Source organism: Pseudophryne corroboree, chromosome 1, assembly GCF_028390025.1.
Source record: "Pseudophryne corroboree isolate aPseCor3 chromosome 1, aPseCor3.hap2, whole genome shotgun sequence".
In the NCBI taxonomy this organism is placed as follows: domain Eukaryota; kingdom Metazoa; phylum Chordata; class Amphibia; order Anura; family Myobatrachidae; genus Pseudophryne; species Pseudophryne corroboree.
Genome location: NC_086444.1, coordinates 298,210,939 through 298,228,209, shown reverse-complemented (window position 1 = coordinate 298,228,209; position 17,271 = coordinate 298,210,939). Strand labels below are relative to the sequence as shown.

General features: G+C 45.7%; 1 protein-coding gene across 1 annotated transcript in view; it reads right to left on the bottom strand.

The window, feature by feature from the left end:
* SH2B3 (SH2B adaptor protein 3) overlaps nucleotides 1-17,271 on the bottom strand; it is a 346,286-nt gene that overhangs the window by 31,522 nt on the left and 297,493 nt on the right. Inside the window, exon 5 of the mRNA XM_063964379.1 lies at nucleotides 13,544-13,632. Within this exon, the coding sequence (XP_063820449.1) occupies nucleotides 13,544-13,632 (89 nt within the window). The remainder of the gene's footprint in view (nucleotides 1-13,543; nucleotides 13,633-17,271) is intronic.

Below are 17,271 nucleotides of genomic sequence, written 5' to 3'. Positions count from 1 at the left end.
AACTGCTCAATTTTCACGAACAAATTACTCAGTCGCTCAGGATTCACTCCACCATGGGACAGAGGGGACCTGGAACAGTTGCAAGAAAATGTACCAACAATATTGTCCTCACCAGGCTGATTATGGCAAGGATTAACTGCCTCCAGGACACTTTCAGAGGTTGGAATACTCTGCTGCTGCAGCAGATCCACACGAGAAGATATTCCTAAAAAGGCTTGTAACAGCAGTGTCTGTGTACTCTCAAAGTTCTGCAGCTTGCTCAGAAGACCCGGAACTGGATCTGCAACATGAGTCTGACCGGCTGAGATCTGGACTGGACTTGAAACGACTGGGTCCATTCTGAGCATACTACTCCAGTAGTGTGTCTTTTTGGCCGGTGATAATGTTATGATTCACCTGCCTCTAATTGTTTGGCAGGTGAATTACAAGGAGAGAATCACTACTGGAGGTACTGGCAGGTGCAATGTGACATAGAAATGGTTAACCAATGTTACACTGGGGAATACTGTAATAACTTGAGTGCGTTGTAGCAGAATATGGACTGTCCCTTTAACAATGGAATGTGCAGCACACTTACACTGGTTATGGACAGCAGGTGAGAAATATAACAGCTAAGAGCCAGGACTTGATTACAGGGCTAGAATGTATAACAACCACTGTTGCCGGAAATAAATGTCCACAGAAGTGCAGGAATATTAAGTATTTATTATAGCAGTGGTATAATGAGGTATGGCAGAGGAATCACAGTACAATCCAGGTTACAAAGTGAGCTAAGAATAAATGGGTTTGCAGACTGAGAATTGCAGCAGAGTAATGAGACAATTGAATAAAGAATCAGAGTATTATAATCCACGGAACTGATTGCAGGATTTGTATAACAAAGCAAAACAGCATGCAGGCACAGAGGAAGTCCATAGTACATGTAACACGAATAGTGAATACTAGAGGATCCAGAGATCACAGTAAAAGTCCATGATACTTAACTAAATGGTTCAGGCATGAACATGAGCTGATAAGGATGCTTGTGGCAGGATAACTTGAACAGGAAGACCAGACTTCTCGGTATGAACAGGAGCAAGAATGGAGACACCAGGCAATGCAGGTAGTTCTGGCTGGAAAGCAGAGTAATATCACCGGCGTCTGAGAACTCAGCTAGCTGGCCTTTAACAGCCACACTGACCAATGAACAAGGCCAGGCTGGGAGTGTTCACTAGTAATTACAAACCCTGTGCACCTGCTGAGCTGCATGTACACAGAGCCAAGGAACACATATGGATCAGCTGACACCAGATAAATACTAAACAGAATCCTAACACTGGGGTTTCAAGATTTGCTGTTAAAGCTCTTTTGAAGAAGCACAAAGAAACGGGCAACATTGAGGACCATGGACGCAGTGGTTGGCCAACGAAACTTAGTGCATCAGATGAAAGATACATCATCCATTTGAAATCGGAAGATGTTCAGTATTGCCATCAGCTCAGAACTGACAAAAACTAGTGTGACCAAGGTACACACATCTACTGTTTGGAGAAGTCTGGCCAGAAGTGGCCTTTATGGAAAAATTGTGGCCAAAAAACCATACCTTTGACGTGGAAACAAGGCCAAGTGACTCAAATATGCACGAAAATATAGGAACTGGGGTGCAGAAAAATGGCAGCAGGTGCTCTAGACTGATTAGTCAACAGTTGAAATATTTGGATGTAACAGAAGGCAGATTGTTCGCCAAAGGGCTGGAGAGCAGTAAAATAATTAGTGTCTGCAGGCAACAATGAAGCATGTTGGAGGTTCCTTGCAAGTTCCCTCAATGCTTCAGCATAAAGAAGAACAAGGAGTCCTGGAAGTGGTGATATGGCCCCCACAGGGCCCTGATCTCAACATCATCGAGTCTGTCTAGGATTACATGAAGCGACAGAAGGATTTGAGAAAGCCTACATCCACAGAAGACCTGTGGTTAGTTCCCAAAGTTCTCAAAAACTGTGTACAAGTGTACCTAGAAGAATTGATGCTATTTTGAAGGCAAAGGGTGGTCACACAAAATATTGTTTTGAATTAGATTTATCTTCTGTTCTTTCATTTGCATTTTGTTAATGAATAAATATAAACTATTAATACTTCTATTGTTGGAAGCATTCTTACTTTGCAGCATTTTTCCCCCACCTGCCTAAAACTTTTGCACAGTTATATATACAGTATATATATATATATATATATATATATATGCAATTCTCCGTGATGCACAGGGCAGCTACACAAATTCAAATGACATACCACTCCAAAATACCAAGATTTTAGTGGGTCTTAAGTCATAGGTTAATTGCTACCAAGCAATTAAGTTTTCATATAACAACAACTAAACAGACCAGTTCGAAAGGAAAAAATGAATAAAAGTGTGTGATGCACGGGACTTTATGTTCACTTTCTGGAGGATCTCACACACACACACACACACACACACACACACACACACACACACACACACACACACACACACACACACACACACACACACACACACACACACACACAATAAATCAAAGCAAATTGGGCTGGGAATCACATAACTTACAATATAGTGCTTGGGTTACCTTTGCAAAAAAAATTGTACACACAAAGGACAAAAGACAGCAGCACACCGAGACTTGTTTACAAAAATAAACTGTATTCAAGCTCTATACATGCCGATGTGTACAGCTTAAATACAGTTTATACTTGCAAACAAGTCTTTTGCCTCTGTATTTTATCCACTCTCTCTCTCTCTCTCTCTCTCTACACACACACACGTAGCTGCCATAGGTGCAGACAGTGCAGCTGCTATGGGGCCCAGGGCTGAGTGGGGCCCACCTTCCCTGTCAAAGTTACATATATTATCTACATTTTTCCCTATTGGGTGGTACGTAGGGTCCTTTCAAACTTTTTACTTGCAAAATATCTAGATATGCCCCTGGACCTGCTTATTGTAGTGTGGTATAAAATGAACTGGAAGGCATTTTAATGTAATATAATATGAACCAGGGCACTGTAAAGATGCATAATATGAACTATTTATCACTATATATCATAATGTGAATTAGGGGTACTGTGCGGCATAATGTATACTGGCAGCTCTGTAATGTGACATAAGGTGAACATAAGCCCTACTGCGATTCATAAAGAAACTAGGGCACTACTATGGGGCATAACATTAAATAAGGCTCTACTGTGGTACAGAAAATGAGCTAGGGCACTATTATATGGCATACAATTAACAGCTGCTGCAGAGAAGTGTCTCTCTAGAAGCAATGGGACGGGGGGCACCTTCAAAAAATAGCATCTATTTATATAGCAATAGAGCAAATACTGTTGGTTTGAATATTGATTGCTGGATATTTTTGCTGATTATATATTTCAGACATATACTGTATAGTTGGACTGCTGTGGCTAAAATGTATGTTTTATATTTGTTAACCTTGTGCAAAGATTTTTAATGTTTTGTATTTTTTAAATGTGTTGCTGTATATACCAGCTTTCCCAGTTACAAAAATATTTTTATATTAAGAATAAAACATTGACTGGAGATGAACTAGGCGCTTGGCACCAGTGCTTATGGTGCATGAGACAAGACCTGTGAGTGCTGGGGCTGTTTCCTCTAATTTAAAGATGATAGATATATATATATATATATACATACACACACACACAGTGGCGTAAGTTCATCACAGTCGCCCGGAGGCAAGATAAATATTGGTGCCCCCCTATTTCCTATATTAAGATAAATATATATGTGTGTGTGTGTGTGTGTGTGTGTGTGTGTGTGTGTGTGTGTGTGTGTATGGAGTGTTCTAAAAACAATTTATATACTGTATTTATACATTTAATTGTATTTTATTTTAAATCACACATTTCTTAGCAGTCATACCCAGGATTAGAACCCATGACCTGTTACACTGACAGCAGACACTATACTGATGGAGCTATTTGCTCCTGTAGAGGAAGCATGAGAATTCTAACTATATAAAGTTACATGTAATTGTCAGAGAAGTAACTTCATATAGTTAAAATTCTCATATTTCCCATACAGGAGCAAACAGCTTCATCAGTAAGGTGTCTGCCTCCAGTGTAATAGGTCGTGGTTTCTAATCCTGGGTGTGATACTTGTAAAATGAGTAGATTCAGTATAATAAAGAGGGTGTGATTTGTAAAGTGCAGGGACCAGTGAGGAAGTCGGCCACTGAAAAGACAGCGACAGCTATCATATAACTTCATTCAATGGTGTCACAGAATTGTAGGAGAGGTGCCCCCCTTCAGAGCAGGAGCCCGATGGCAGATAACTCCGTTGCCTCCCAGAGTTCTGCCTCTGTAAATACACACACACACACACACACACACACACACACACACACACACACTATATAAACACACACACACGTGTGCGGGTTGTGTGTAATAAGTATCCGCATGTGCAGTGCACGGGTCAGTGGCGGAACTAGCGAGCGGTGGGCCCAGGTGCGACAAAATGCTTTGCCCCCCCCCCCCCCCCCCCCCCTCCTCATCCCATCCAAGTCCACCCCCTCACCCCTGGAGAGGATCTGGTGGGGGGGGACCTGCTCAGGGCCAGAGAAATGGATACCTAGCAACAGTGCCGTAACTAGACATTTTAGCACTGTGTGCAAGAAACGGCATCGGAGCCCCACCCCTGCATGCAAAACAGGGGCAGTGCGCACCGTAGGCGCGCGCAAAAATACATAGTGGCGTGGCTTTGTGGGGAAGGGGTGTGGCCACAAAATAATACCAATTCATAAAACGGTGCACAGTAGTCTCCATTATTCAAATTACGCCGCACAGTAGCACCACTACACCAGGTAGAGACCCTTTTACACCTTACGGCGGACAGATTCCTCTTTTTACACATTACAGCAGACAGCGTCCCCTTTTTACACATTACGGCAGACAGTGTCCCCCTTTTTACACATAACGGCAGACAGCGTGCCCTTTTTACACATAGCGGCAGACAGCGTCCCCTTTTTACACATAACGGCAGACAGCGTCCCCTTTTTACACATAACGGCAGACAGCGTCCCCTTTTTACACATAACGGCAGACAACGTGCCCTTGTTACACATAGCGGCAGACAGCGAACACTTTTTACACATAACGGCAGACAGCGTGCCCTTTTTACACATAACGGCAGACAGCGTGCCCTTGTTACACATAGCGGCAGACAGCGTACACTTTTTACACATTGCGGCAGACCGTGCCCTTGTTACACATTACGGCAGGCAGATTCCCCCTTTTTACACATTGAAGCAAAGATTCCCCCTTTTTACACATTGCGGCAGGCAGATTCCCCCTTTTTACACATTGCGGCAAAGATTCCCCCTTTTTACACATTGCGGCAAAGATTCCCCCTTTTTACACATTGCGGCAGGCAGATTCCCCCTTTTTACACATTGCGGCAGGCAGATTCCCCCTTTTTATACATTGCGGCAGACAGTCCCCCTTTTTGCACATGGAAAGACAGACAGACAGACAGACAGACAGAAAGAAAGAAAGAAAGAAAGAAAGAAAGAAAGAAAGAAAGAAAGAAAGAAAGAATTATACTTACCCTCTCCGCTGGCTCAGGTTCCTCGGTGCAGCTTCTGGCAGAGATCCTGGGCAGGAGAGAAGAAGGAGGAGGGAGGTGGAGGAGGGAGCCGCAGCAGCGCTGTGTTATTGGTTGAGGCGCTGCTGCTGCTGTCCCTCTGCTTTACTATAGGCTGTTCTCGGAAGACAGCCTATAGTGAAGCAGAGGGACAGCAGCAGCAGCGCCTCAACCAGTGGCAAAGCGCTGCTGCGGCTCCCTCCTCCACCTCCCTCCTTCTCCTTACCCCCGTGCCCATGACCGCTGCGCTGCGCTGTGCTCCTCTCCGACTCCTGTGTGCTGCGGGCAGCGGTTGCCCGCAGCACACAGTGGCATGTAATGAGTCAGTTTGACTCATTACATGCTTTGGGCCCCTGGACAGTGGCGGGCCCCAGTGCAACGCACTGGCGGTAGTTCCGCCTCTGGCACGGGTAGAGTGGACACCATCAGTCTGGTTGTGAACTGTAATCTCTGACTAAAGTTCCTGTGAAATGTCAAGACACAGAACAGTATATAAGCAGCACTGCACACCGAAGAAGGTAGCATATTTACTTCATTCACAAACTCGTAGTTTCAATGATCCTAACCTGGATATATAGAGCTGTTTGATTTGGAAATTACCCTAAAAAATGTCTAAGTATAGTTTAGTGAGTATTAAAGATTTTAACATTATCTACAAGTCTGCCCCACTATAGATTACTTTTAATATTAAATATTATTTAATATGATTCACAGAACCAAATAATTTAATTTATCACTTGGATATGAAAGTCTGGTAACATAAAATCAGTGGGTACTAGTGGTTAATTATCCTTTTAATGTAGATTACTCACATCTTTAATGATAAAATCTAGAGTCTTTCAATTGATTATCATTAATGGTAGTGCAGCTCATCCAGGATGGCACATCAATGCGAGCTGTGGCAAGAAGGTTTGCTGTGTCTGTCAGCGTAGTGTCCAGAGCATGGAGGCGCTACCAGGAGACAGGCGAGTACATCAGGAGACGTGGAGGAGGCCGTAGGAGGGCAACAACCCAGCAGCAGGACCGCTACCTCCGCCTTTGTGCAAGGAGGAACAGGAGGAGCACTGCCAGAGCCCTGCAAAATGACCTCCAGCAAGCCACAAATGTGCATGTGTCTACTCAAACGATCAGAAACAGACTCCATGAGGGTGGTATGCGGGCCCGACGTCCACAGGTGGGGGTTGTGCTTACAGCCCATCACCGTGGCAGTGGGTCAGTAATGGTGTGGGGTGGCATTTCTTTGGGGGGCCGCACAGCCCTCCATGTGCTCGCCAGAGGTAGCCTGACTGCCATTAGGTACTGAGATGAGATCCTCAGACCCCTTGTGAGACCATATGTTGGTGCGGTTGTACCCTGGGTTCCTCCTAATGCAAGACAATGCTAGACCTCATGTGGCTGGAGTGTGTCAGCAGTTCCTGCAAGACGAAGGCATTGATGCTATGGACTGGCCTGCCCGTTCCCCAGACCTGAATCCAACTGAGCACATCTGGGACATCATGTCTCGCTCCATCTACCAACGCCACGTTGCACCACAGACTGTCCAGGAGTTGGCGGATGCTTTAGTCCAGGGTCTGGGAGGAGATCCCTCAGGAGACCATCCGCCACCTCATCAGGAGCATGCCCAGGCATTGTAGGGAGGTCATACATGTCAAAGCAGAGAACCATATATAAGCAGAATGCACACCGAAGAAGTCAGCATGTTCACTTCCTTTACAAACTTGTTATGGAGCTCAACAGAGGACACTGGAGAGCCAAGATCTTCTACAAGACTACAAGAGGAGGAGAGTTTTGGCCAACTGCATGCTGCTTTTGGGGAGGAATCACTGTCCTGGACCACTGTGCATGAGAGGTTTGCAGAATTTTGGCACGGGAGATGGTCCATGGAAGACGAGTAGCACTGAGACCGACCTGTGTCAGCCATCAACAATAAAAACATTACTGCCGTGCGGGCTATAGTTGAGGTAGATGCCAGGGTGACCGTGGCCCAATTAGACAGGTAGGTAGGCATCTCATTGGGATCTATCCGCTTAATACTCCACGAAAAGCTTGGCCTGAACAAGGTTTCTGCACGCACCATCACTGGGGATTGGTACACTAACCAATGACTGCTACAAGAGCTGGAAGACATGTCGAGATGCTGTCCAAGAACTCGCACTCGTGGCGCCCTTCATCACAACAACACATCTGACCACAAGTCAGTGAAAGTGGTGGTTTTTCTGGCCCATGGACGCATCCAGAAGCTTGGTCATCTGCTGTACAGTCCAGACCTGGCCCCTGCGGCTTCTTCGTGTTCCAGTAAATCAAGCGCATTTGAGTGGGATTCCTTTTGAGTCCCTGGAATGTACAGTGGAGACCTTCATCCAGGATGTAGAAGAAAAACCTACTTCGGAGTAGTGAAGCAGCTTCACCAAGTAGTTTTAGCGCATGCAACTTTCCATAGACTCCTCTGGCGAATACTTTAAAAAATGTAATGTTCACTTTAAATCATACTTTTTGTGCATCCAGAAACTTATAGCACACCCCTCGTGTGTAGATATTATGGGGAATAGGCAGTGGTGCGAGTGTGCGGGTACGAGTGGGTACGGCGTACCCTTAAGAATTTAGCCGTGGGTATGCCGGACCCACGCCGACGGGACGCTGCTCCTCGCCAAGGCTGCCGGACCGCAAGCTTTGATTGGCTCACAGATCGGCGCTGAATTGAACTAAGACACCCGTACCCGCCGGAAACTGAGGGGAAGGAGAGGCGCAGACTGCGCTCTCCTCCCCTCACACACAAAGGACAGCAGCAGCGGTGAGCAGCATGGGGGGGGAGGGGGCTATACATGTATACCTGACACTGGGAGCGTATCTGGCACTGGGGGAGCATGTATACTTGGCACTGGGATCATATCTGGCACTGGGGGCAAATCTGGCACTGGGGGGACATGTGTATCTGGCACTGGGGGGGCATGTATACCTGGAACTGGAAGCCTATCTGGCACTGTAGGCATATCTGGCACTGGGGGGACATGTGTATCTGGCACTGGGGGAATATCTGGCACTATGGGGGCATTTCTGTATCTGGCACTGGAGTGCAATGTATATCTGACACAGTGGGGGCATTTGTGTATCTGACACTGGGGCAATGTGTATCTGGCACGGTGAGGCAATGTATATCTGGCACTGCGGGGACATGTGTATCTGACACTGAGGGCAAATCTGGCACTGGGGGCAAATCTGGCACTGGGGGGACATGTGTATCTGGTATTGGGGGCATATCTGGCACTGTGGGGGCATTTCTGTATCTGGCAGGGGGGGGGCAATGTATATCTGACACAGTGGGGGCATTTATGTATCTGGCACTGTGAGGCAATGTATATCTGGCACTCTGGGTGCATTTGTGTATTTGGCACAGTGAGGAAATGTGTACCTGGCACTGTGGGGGCAATGTATATCTGGCACTGTGGGGCAATGTATATCTGGCACTGTGGGGCAACGTGTATCTGCCACTAGTGGGGTTATATGTGTATCTGCCCCTCGCCCCATATGTGTACCGCGCCCCCATTTTCATTGGCCACGCCCCATGTGACATTTGGCCACACCCATTTTTGGAGCGTGCGCCCACACAGTACCTGTGAACCATTTTTTCTACTTGCACCACTGGGAATAGGGCACAGGAGTCTCTCTCACACTGACTGCTAAAGGCTCTGTGTGGGTAGAGAACAAAAAGTTGAAGAAGCTAGAAATGGAGCAGAAGTGGGAGAAGATGAGCTCAGCACTTTCTGATGCTCTTATTTCTTGTTTATTCTACACATGGTGACCTCTTCAGTGGTGTCAATTCATCAGTAACTGTCTACAGACATGTATTCTAACATACACAGTAACATAGTATCTAAAGTTGAAAAAAGACAATTTGTCCATCGAGTTCAACGTATGTGTGGTCTCCTACGCAGGATTATTTTGGTCTAAATTTTGTCTGATGCTGATGTCAGCCATTGTGTTTTATTCATCTTTTTAAAGTAACTATATTGCGCGACTACGCACCATAACACTGGATATCCTTATCCTTTAGGAATTTATCTAACCCATTCTTAAAGGTGTTGACCGAGTCCGCCATTACAACTCCCTCAGGCAGGGAATTCCAAACACGTATTGCCCTTACTGTGAAAAACCTTTACGCCGCATTATGCGGAATCTCGTCTCCTCTAACCTAAGCGAGTGTCTACGTGTCCTCTGTGCTGATCTTACCAAAAACAGGTCCCGCACAAGTTCAGTGTATTGTCCCCTTATATATTTGTAGACGTTGATCATGTCCCCTCTTAGTTTCCTCTTTTCCAGTGTAAACATGCCTAGCCTTGCAAGCCTTTCCTCGTATTCCAGCGTCTCCATGCCCTTAATTAGTTTGGTCGCCTGCCTCTGAACCTTTTCTAGCTCCAGGATATCCTTTTTGTAGTATGGTGCCCAAAATTGTACACAGTATTCAAGATGTGGCCTCACTAGTGATTTATATAATGGGAGTAGAACACTCTTGTCCCTTGCATCAATTCCCCGTTTTATGCATACTAATATCTTATTAGCCTTTTTTGCTGCAATCCTACTTTGGGTACTGCTGCTTAGTTTGCTATCTATGTGAACACCTAAGTCCTTTTCCAGTACAGAATCCCCTAATATTACCCCATTTAGTATGTAGGTGTTATTTTTGTTCTTGCTACCACAGTGCATTACCTTACACTTGTCTGTACTGAAGCGTATTCTCCATTTGGCTGCCCATGCTTCTAGTTTAACTAAGTCGTTCTGAAGAGACTCAGCATCCCCCTCCATATTTATAACCTTACACAATTTGGTATCGTCTGCAAAAATTGACACCATGCTCTCTAGACCTACTGTTAGGTCGTTAATGAAAATGTTGAACAATAGTGGTCCTAGTACAGACCCTTGTGGCACACCACTTAGCATTTCAGTCCAATTTGAGAATGATCCATTAACCACAACGCGCTGCTCCCTATTATCTAACCAATTTTTGACCCAAGTGCATATTGTGCTCCCTAGCCCTATTTCTTGTAGCTTATAGATAACTCGCATGTGTGGTACTGTGTCGAAAGCTTTGGCAAAGTCTAAAAAGATTACATCCACCTCCTTACCCTGAACAAGGTTCGCACTTACTGTTTCATAAATGTAAGTTGGTTTGACATGATCTGTCCTTCACAAATCCATGTTAATTCCTTTTAATGACCTTACTGGCTTCAAGGAACTTCTGAATACTATCTCTTAGAATACCTTCCAATACTTTCCCCACAATAGATGTAAGACTAACTGGTCTATAATTACCCGGTTCAGCTTTACTTCCCTTTTTGAATATTGGCACTACTTGCGCTATACGCCAGTCTTTGGGAACCATACCTGATATAACTGAATCTTTAAAGATCAAAAATAGTGGTCTTGCAAGTTCAGAGTGAAGCTCCATTAGAACCTTTGGGTGAATTCCATCGGGACCCGGTGACATATTAATATTTACATTTTTTAATCGGTCACAGACTACCTCCTCACTTAAATAAGCACATCAGTGGGACATTATCATTATTGAGATTGTGTGTTAGTCCCTGAATTTGGTCCTCTCTTTTAAATACCGTTGAAAAAAACTCATTTAGTTTGTCCGCTATGTCATTATCATTTTTGATGAAAACTCCCAACTTGTCTTTTAAAGGGCCTATACTCTCCTTCTTTAATCTCTTGCTGTTGATGTATTTAAATTATTTTTGGGGATTCGCTTTGCTTTCCTTTGCTACTAGTTTTTAAGTTTCAACTTTAGCCGCTCAGATTTCTTTTTTGCATATTTTGTTACATTCCTTATAGTGCTGAAATGACTCTGCTTCCTCGTCAGATTTGTATTTTTTGAATGCTTGCCTTTTCTTGCCTATAAGTTCCTTTATCTTTTTGTTAAGCCACATTGGTTTGGGATTTTTATTCCTTTTTTTGCTGCTTGTGTGAATAAATTTGAGAGTATTTTTAACTAGCAGTGATTTTAATACATCCCATTTCTCCATAGTATTTTTTCCATGAAACAAAATTTCCCATTCGATATCCCTTAAAGCTTCCCTCATCATGTCAAAGTTGGCTTTGCTAAAGTTTAGAACCCTAGTTGAGCCAGTATAGAACTGCTCTGAAGGGACAGAATTTGCAGCATTTTCTATTTCTAGTGTCTTTGAACAGCTACTACATGAGCTACTTAGTTTGGCATCAATATAAACGGCTGTATTAGTTTCCTCCTGATACCAAAATTAAACCGTTATATATATATTTTTTTAAGGACAAACTGCAAAATTACCCTTGTATGCCAAAGCAACTCCAGGATGATGTGATGCCTTCCACTCTGTACTGAACCCATCATACTTATCTCATCTGAAAAGCTTGTCTTTCAAAGGAGACAGCTTTTCAGAAACGTGAGACATTTGCCTGCTGCACCAGGTTTCTGATACTTTCCGAAGTCTGTCTTTAAGATGCACATGCTCATGCAAGCGCGGTCAGTGGCACTGGTAGAGGCGGTCTGAGCTGTCAGTCAGATTCACACATGCGCTGCAAGGAAGATGCTGCTGTCTATGGGACGAGAGCTACTGAAATACACATAGGTGCATGCAGTGTACAGGCGGGAGGGATCTATAAGTCCTGGCATGCCGTAGAAAAGTATTGGTGCTGCTGGTGGGTGTTAGACAGCTCTTTTTGGTGCACTCTGGGGGGGAGTGTGTGGCGGTGGGGCAGACATGCACATGTGTGTGAGGGGAGCACAGTCACCAAGCAGATCCAAATGCACACCTCCGCAGCCAGTCAATGACTCCCAGCCACACAGACTGCTGCGGTACACAGGTAATGGGAAGCTTGGTGGAGGCACTTGGGGCCGGATCAGGAGCTTTGTCTCAGTGCACAGGGAGCTCCAAGTTACCCATCAAAGAGAAGACGGAGGTGGAGCAGAGAGCTGGTGGCAGTAAGTACGTAGCGGGGATCCCTCTCCTGCACAAGATGCCATATAAACAACAGCTTGTGAATAATTTCAGGGACTGTAAGTTCCAAAATAAATGCTTATTTGTAATATGATGAATTACATATTTCCACATCCCCATACTAACTTATGGGGACAGCAGCTACTATCTGGGGGGAATTATAACCAGTGATATATATGCATTACATCATTACTGAATGGGTCCATTACTTGTAATTTATAATTTAGCATGAAAACGTTGTAAAAATTATGATGTACGTGATGAATAGCCCTCCTAATCTCTTTTTCGCAATAGACCGCTACAAACCTACTGAATATATAGTACCTTACACCTGTAGTCCATCTAAATGTAAAATCAAATATATACTCCCAGAATTAAAAAATTAGTTGCTTGCATTTAATAAGATCTGGGATTTTGCCTTTTTGTTGAATCTTTGGCTGGAGATGAAGCAGTGATGAAATTGCACCTGAACTGCAAAAGTGATTACCATGCCATCATGCAATAGATATGGTAATCATGTGATGGGGCAGGTCACCGGCGAGTGGGAGCAGCCTCTGGCCGCTCCCAGCAGGTGCCCATCACAATGCGATATATCGCATGTGTTACCAAAAACATATGCGATCGCACTGCGATGCACTTAATATCTTGCAACGCAACATTCGACCGGCGTGCCCGCGCATCGCGTCGCATGGTACCTAAAATGTGCATACAATCCTTCGATTTATCTCACAGATGCGGTTGAAATCGAAGGATTGTACCCGATATCTCACAAGTGTATGGGCTACATTAATATAACCTGATTATGGGCTGACAAGGTTCACTGCAGTAACTCTAAGAAGCATCCTCCTAATAAGTCCATTGATGTGATCTCATAATGATATTTAGAATGACTGGATTTGTTTCTATTTAAGATTGTAAAATCTTCCACCAGAAAATAAAGTGGATGGCTTACCCGCGGTTCATGCACTCTTTAATTTCTGATGTCCAAGAATTTAGCTGCTGGTCATCTACAACTTCAAAAATAACTTCAGTTGTATTAACCTAAAAAAAAAGATAGAGAGAAAAACTAAATATCACAAACCATTCTAATTTTGGATGAAACACACAAAGGCTCTCTTTGAAATCCACATCTAAAAGGGTTATCTATATCTGTTTGTGAGAACAAATTCTGTCATGTAATAAATATCATTCTTCTTGGGGGTATTTGTACGTAGTTCCTACTGTTACAGTAATAGTGTACATTATCTTAGAGCTAATCTATGTGTGTGAGAATATCCTCAGTGTGACTAAGACGTAAAGAGGAGAAAAGGAAATATTAGACTGACATAAAGTACTCTATTTCACATAATATTTGTTTTACGGAAAAAAACATAAAAAGAAAATGTAGATGCACACTCTATAGTCTAGGCACTGCTAAATAGAATGATTATAATAAATTCCACAATCTAACACAGAGCAAAATTTAGGTGCTGAGCATAATTTTTGGCTAAAATTATAGGTCCACCAAACGCGATCAGATGACTACATCTGGTGGGTCCCCAACACTGAGGTTCAAGTGCAGGGCATGTGACCGCCCCCCCCCCCCCCTCCAAAGTCAGCACAGGACAACAGCCCCACGGAATCAAACTGGTAAGAGGTTAAAGTGTTAATAAGTGTAACATAAGTAAAAAGTCGGATTAGCACTCCTCCCACCTACCCAAAGGTGTTTTTAATTAGCATGGATCTCTGGCATTTACAGACTGCATATTGGGAAATGCACTATGATGGTAAGTCCTGAACACATTTTTATAATTTGTCACTTTTAGGGATGAGATCGGGGCACAGGGCCCCCTGCATTGGTGTGGCCTGGCTGCTTTGGGGCATCACATTGTAATACTTAAGTACTTTTTAAGCATGTAATTATTTTTCTATCCAAGTATCACGTTGTAACATCTCCTATATATTAGCCCAGATCTATGACTCTGACTCATTTCCTCACGCTGGGCGTGGCTAGGAGCTCTCATTGGGTTAGCGGCAGGTCTATCACACCCAGCCCACAGCTGATTGGGTGAGAAACGCTCTCCCACACAGGTTATATCCAATAAGAGGCTTTGGCTGCTGTGTGTTCCCTGTGTGTTCACTCCACTCGGCTGCAGAGGGACTTGCCGTCGGGGGGAAGCTGCAGTGCCTGGCCCAGGCAGAGGAGCCTTCACTGCCTGCCGCAGGGAGCACCAACAAAGGTAAGCAGTTTAGCTGCTTCCAGGAGGAGAAGCATTACCACCCCTCCCCCACTCGCAGCAGCTCAGGGCCCCATCCCCCACCCGCGGCACCACTCCCCCACCCGCCACTCCCCCACCCGCGGTGGCTCAGGACTCATTCCCAAACCCGCGGCAGCGCTGCAATCGTCCCCTCCCCCACGAGCGGCACCCCCACTATCGCCCCTCCCCCACCAGTGGCACCCCCACTACCGCCCCTCCCCCACCCCCGACACACCAGGGCACCATCCGCGTCTTTCCCGCTCCCAGTACTCCCCCAACCGCAGCACCTACTCTCCCTCCCACGGTGGTTCAGGACACCCCCTCCCGCCCTCCCCCATCTGCGGTGGCTCAGGGCTCCCTCCCCCACACGCGGCACCCCTGCCCCTCCCCACCTGCGGTGGCTCAGGACACTCTCCGACCCGTGGCACCCCAGGACACCCTCCCCCACCCACGGCACCCCCAACCACAGCACCTACTCCCCCTCCCGCGGTGGCTCAGGACTCCCCCTCCAGCCGGTGGCTCCGGACCATCTCCCCCACCAACAGCACCCCCACCCCTCCCCCACCTGCGGTGGCTCAGGACTTCCTCCCTCACCCGTGGAACCCTCGCCCCTCTCCCAACCGCGGCACCCCTGCAATTGCCCCTCCCCCACCCGCAGCACCCCCACTATCGCCTCTCCCCCACCCACGGCTCCCCCGGACCCCCTCCCCCATTCACGTCTCCCCTGCACCAGCCCTACGTGCGCTGTTCACATCGTCGCAAGAAGCTATAGCCCCTTAATCAACGCACGCCCTTTGTCTGTGCAATATTTAACCATCGTAAAATTATGATTGGAGGTAATACTCCCTATAATAAAAATATTGTACGCCCCAAGGGTTAAGGGGCGTAGCCCCTTGCGGCGGTGTGAAGAGAGCCCGTAGGGCGCGATGAATCACTAGTTCTAATTATTACTTCTCACCAATGTAACACTCCTAACACATGGCTTCTGCTTCTTACTTAAGTAAACATACTAACACTTTACCTCTCACTATGTGATGCCTTAGGGCGGTTGGCCTGTGCTGACTTGGGGGGTCCGTGCCCTGGACTTGAATCTTAGTGTTAGGGACCCACCATATGAGGTCACCTGATTGTGGCTGGTGGGACCATATTTTTTAACCAAAATTAATTTAAGCCCCTCAATTTTGCTCTACGTTAGACTACAGAGTTTATTATAATTATTCTTATTAGCATTAATCAGAACTATAGGGTGTGCATCTGCACTTTCTTTTTTCTGTGTGGAACTACAAATCCCAGCATGATAGCACTTCTTATTATGTTTGGAATTAGTGTGTGCAGTACAAAGTTGAATCCCCCCCTCCCCGTTATAAATTCACATAATGTATGCTCAGAAAATAAGTGATGCAATGACATATGTATTTTTCTATTGCATATACACTTATGACCTAGGCTCAGTAAGAAGGCAAAGTGTTGCGATGGCGTGATGGCCTGGATGGAAGTGTATTTAAGCCTGTTTGGAGGCATATCTTTTGCAACTAGTAAAGAGAAGATGCATGTATTCGCTGGTATGCGGACTCTGGGTCGAAACCACATAGGTCGACACCCATTGGTTGACAGTGACTAGGTCGACACTAGAAATAGGTCGACATGACCATTAGGTTAACATGAACAAGGTCAACATGCAAAAAGGTCGACATGAGTTATTAACCTTTTAAAAAAAAACTTTTCATACTTTACAATCTACGTGGACTACGATTGGGAACGGTAACCTGTGCGAGGTACCTTGCCCAAAGCATGGTGAGCGAAGCAAGCCATGCGTGGGGACACGGTGCACTCATTGGGGTTCCCGGTCCCTTTACGAAGAAAACGACACCAAAACCCCCCGAAAAACTCATGTCAACCTTTTTTTCATATCGACCTTGTTCATGTTGACCTAATGGCCGTACCGACATATTTCTAGTGTCGACCTAGCCACTGTCGACCAATAGGTATCGACCTAATGGGTGTTGTCCCTGAGTCCCATACCCGTACACAACTATGATGACAACTAGTACAAACCAGGCCCATATACCACAGATGCAGCCACATTTTTTCAGTGCATTCTTCTTGGGAGCAGAGGCCTGATTCAGAGACATTTAGCACATACATCTCCGATGGAGGGTGAACTGTGCATGTGCAGTACTGGTCCTACGTGATCGCACACAGTGTTCTCTAAGCCGCAGGTTGATTGACAGACTGCCGGAGGTTTGAGGGGGTGTAGTACGGGTGACCGGCGGTCTCCTGACCGCCGGTCACCTTACCGACGCCGGGATCCCGGCAGCATACCGACGCCGGGATCCCGGCAGGGAGGGGCGAGTGCAGCAAGTCCCTTGCGGGCTCGGTGGCGACCTGCGGTCGCCACGGGTACTATTCCCACTCTATGGGTGTCGTGGACACCCACGAGTGG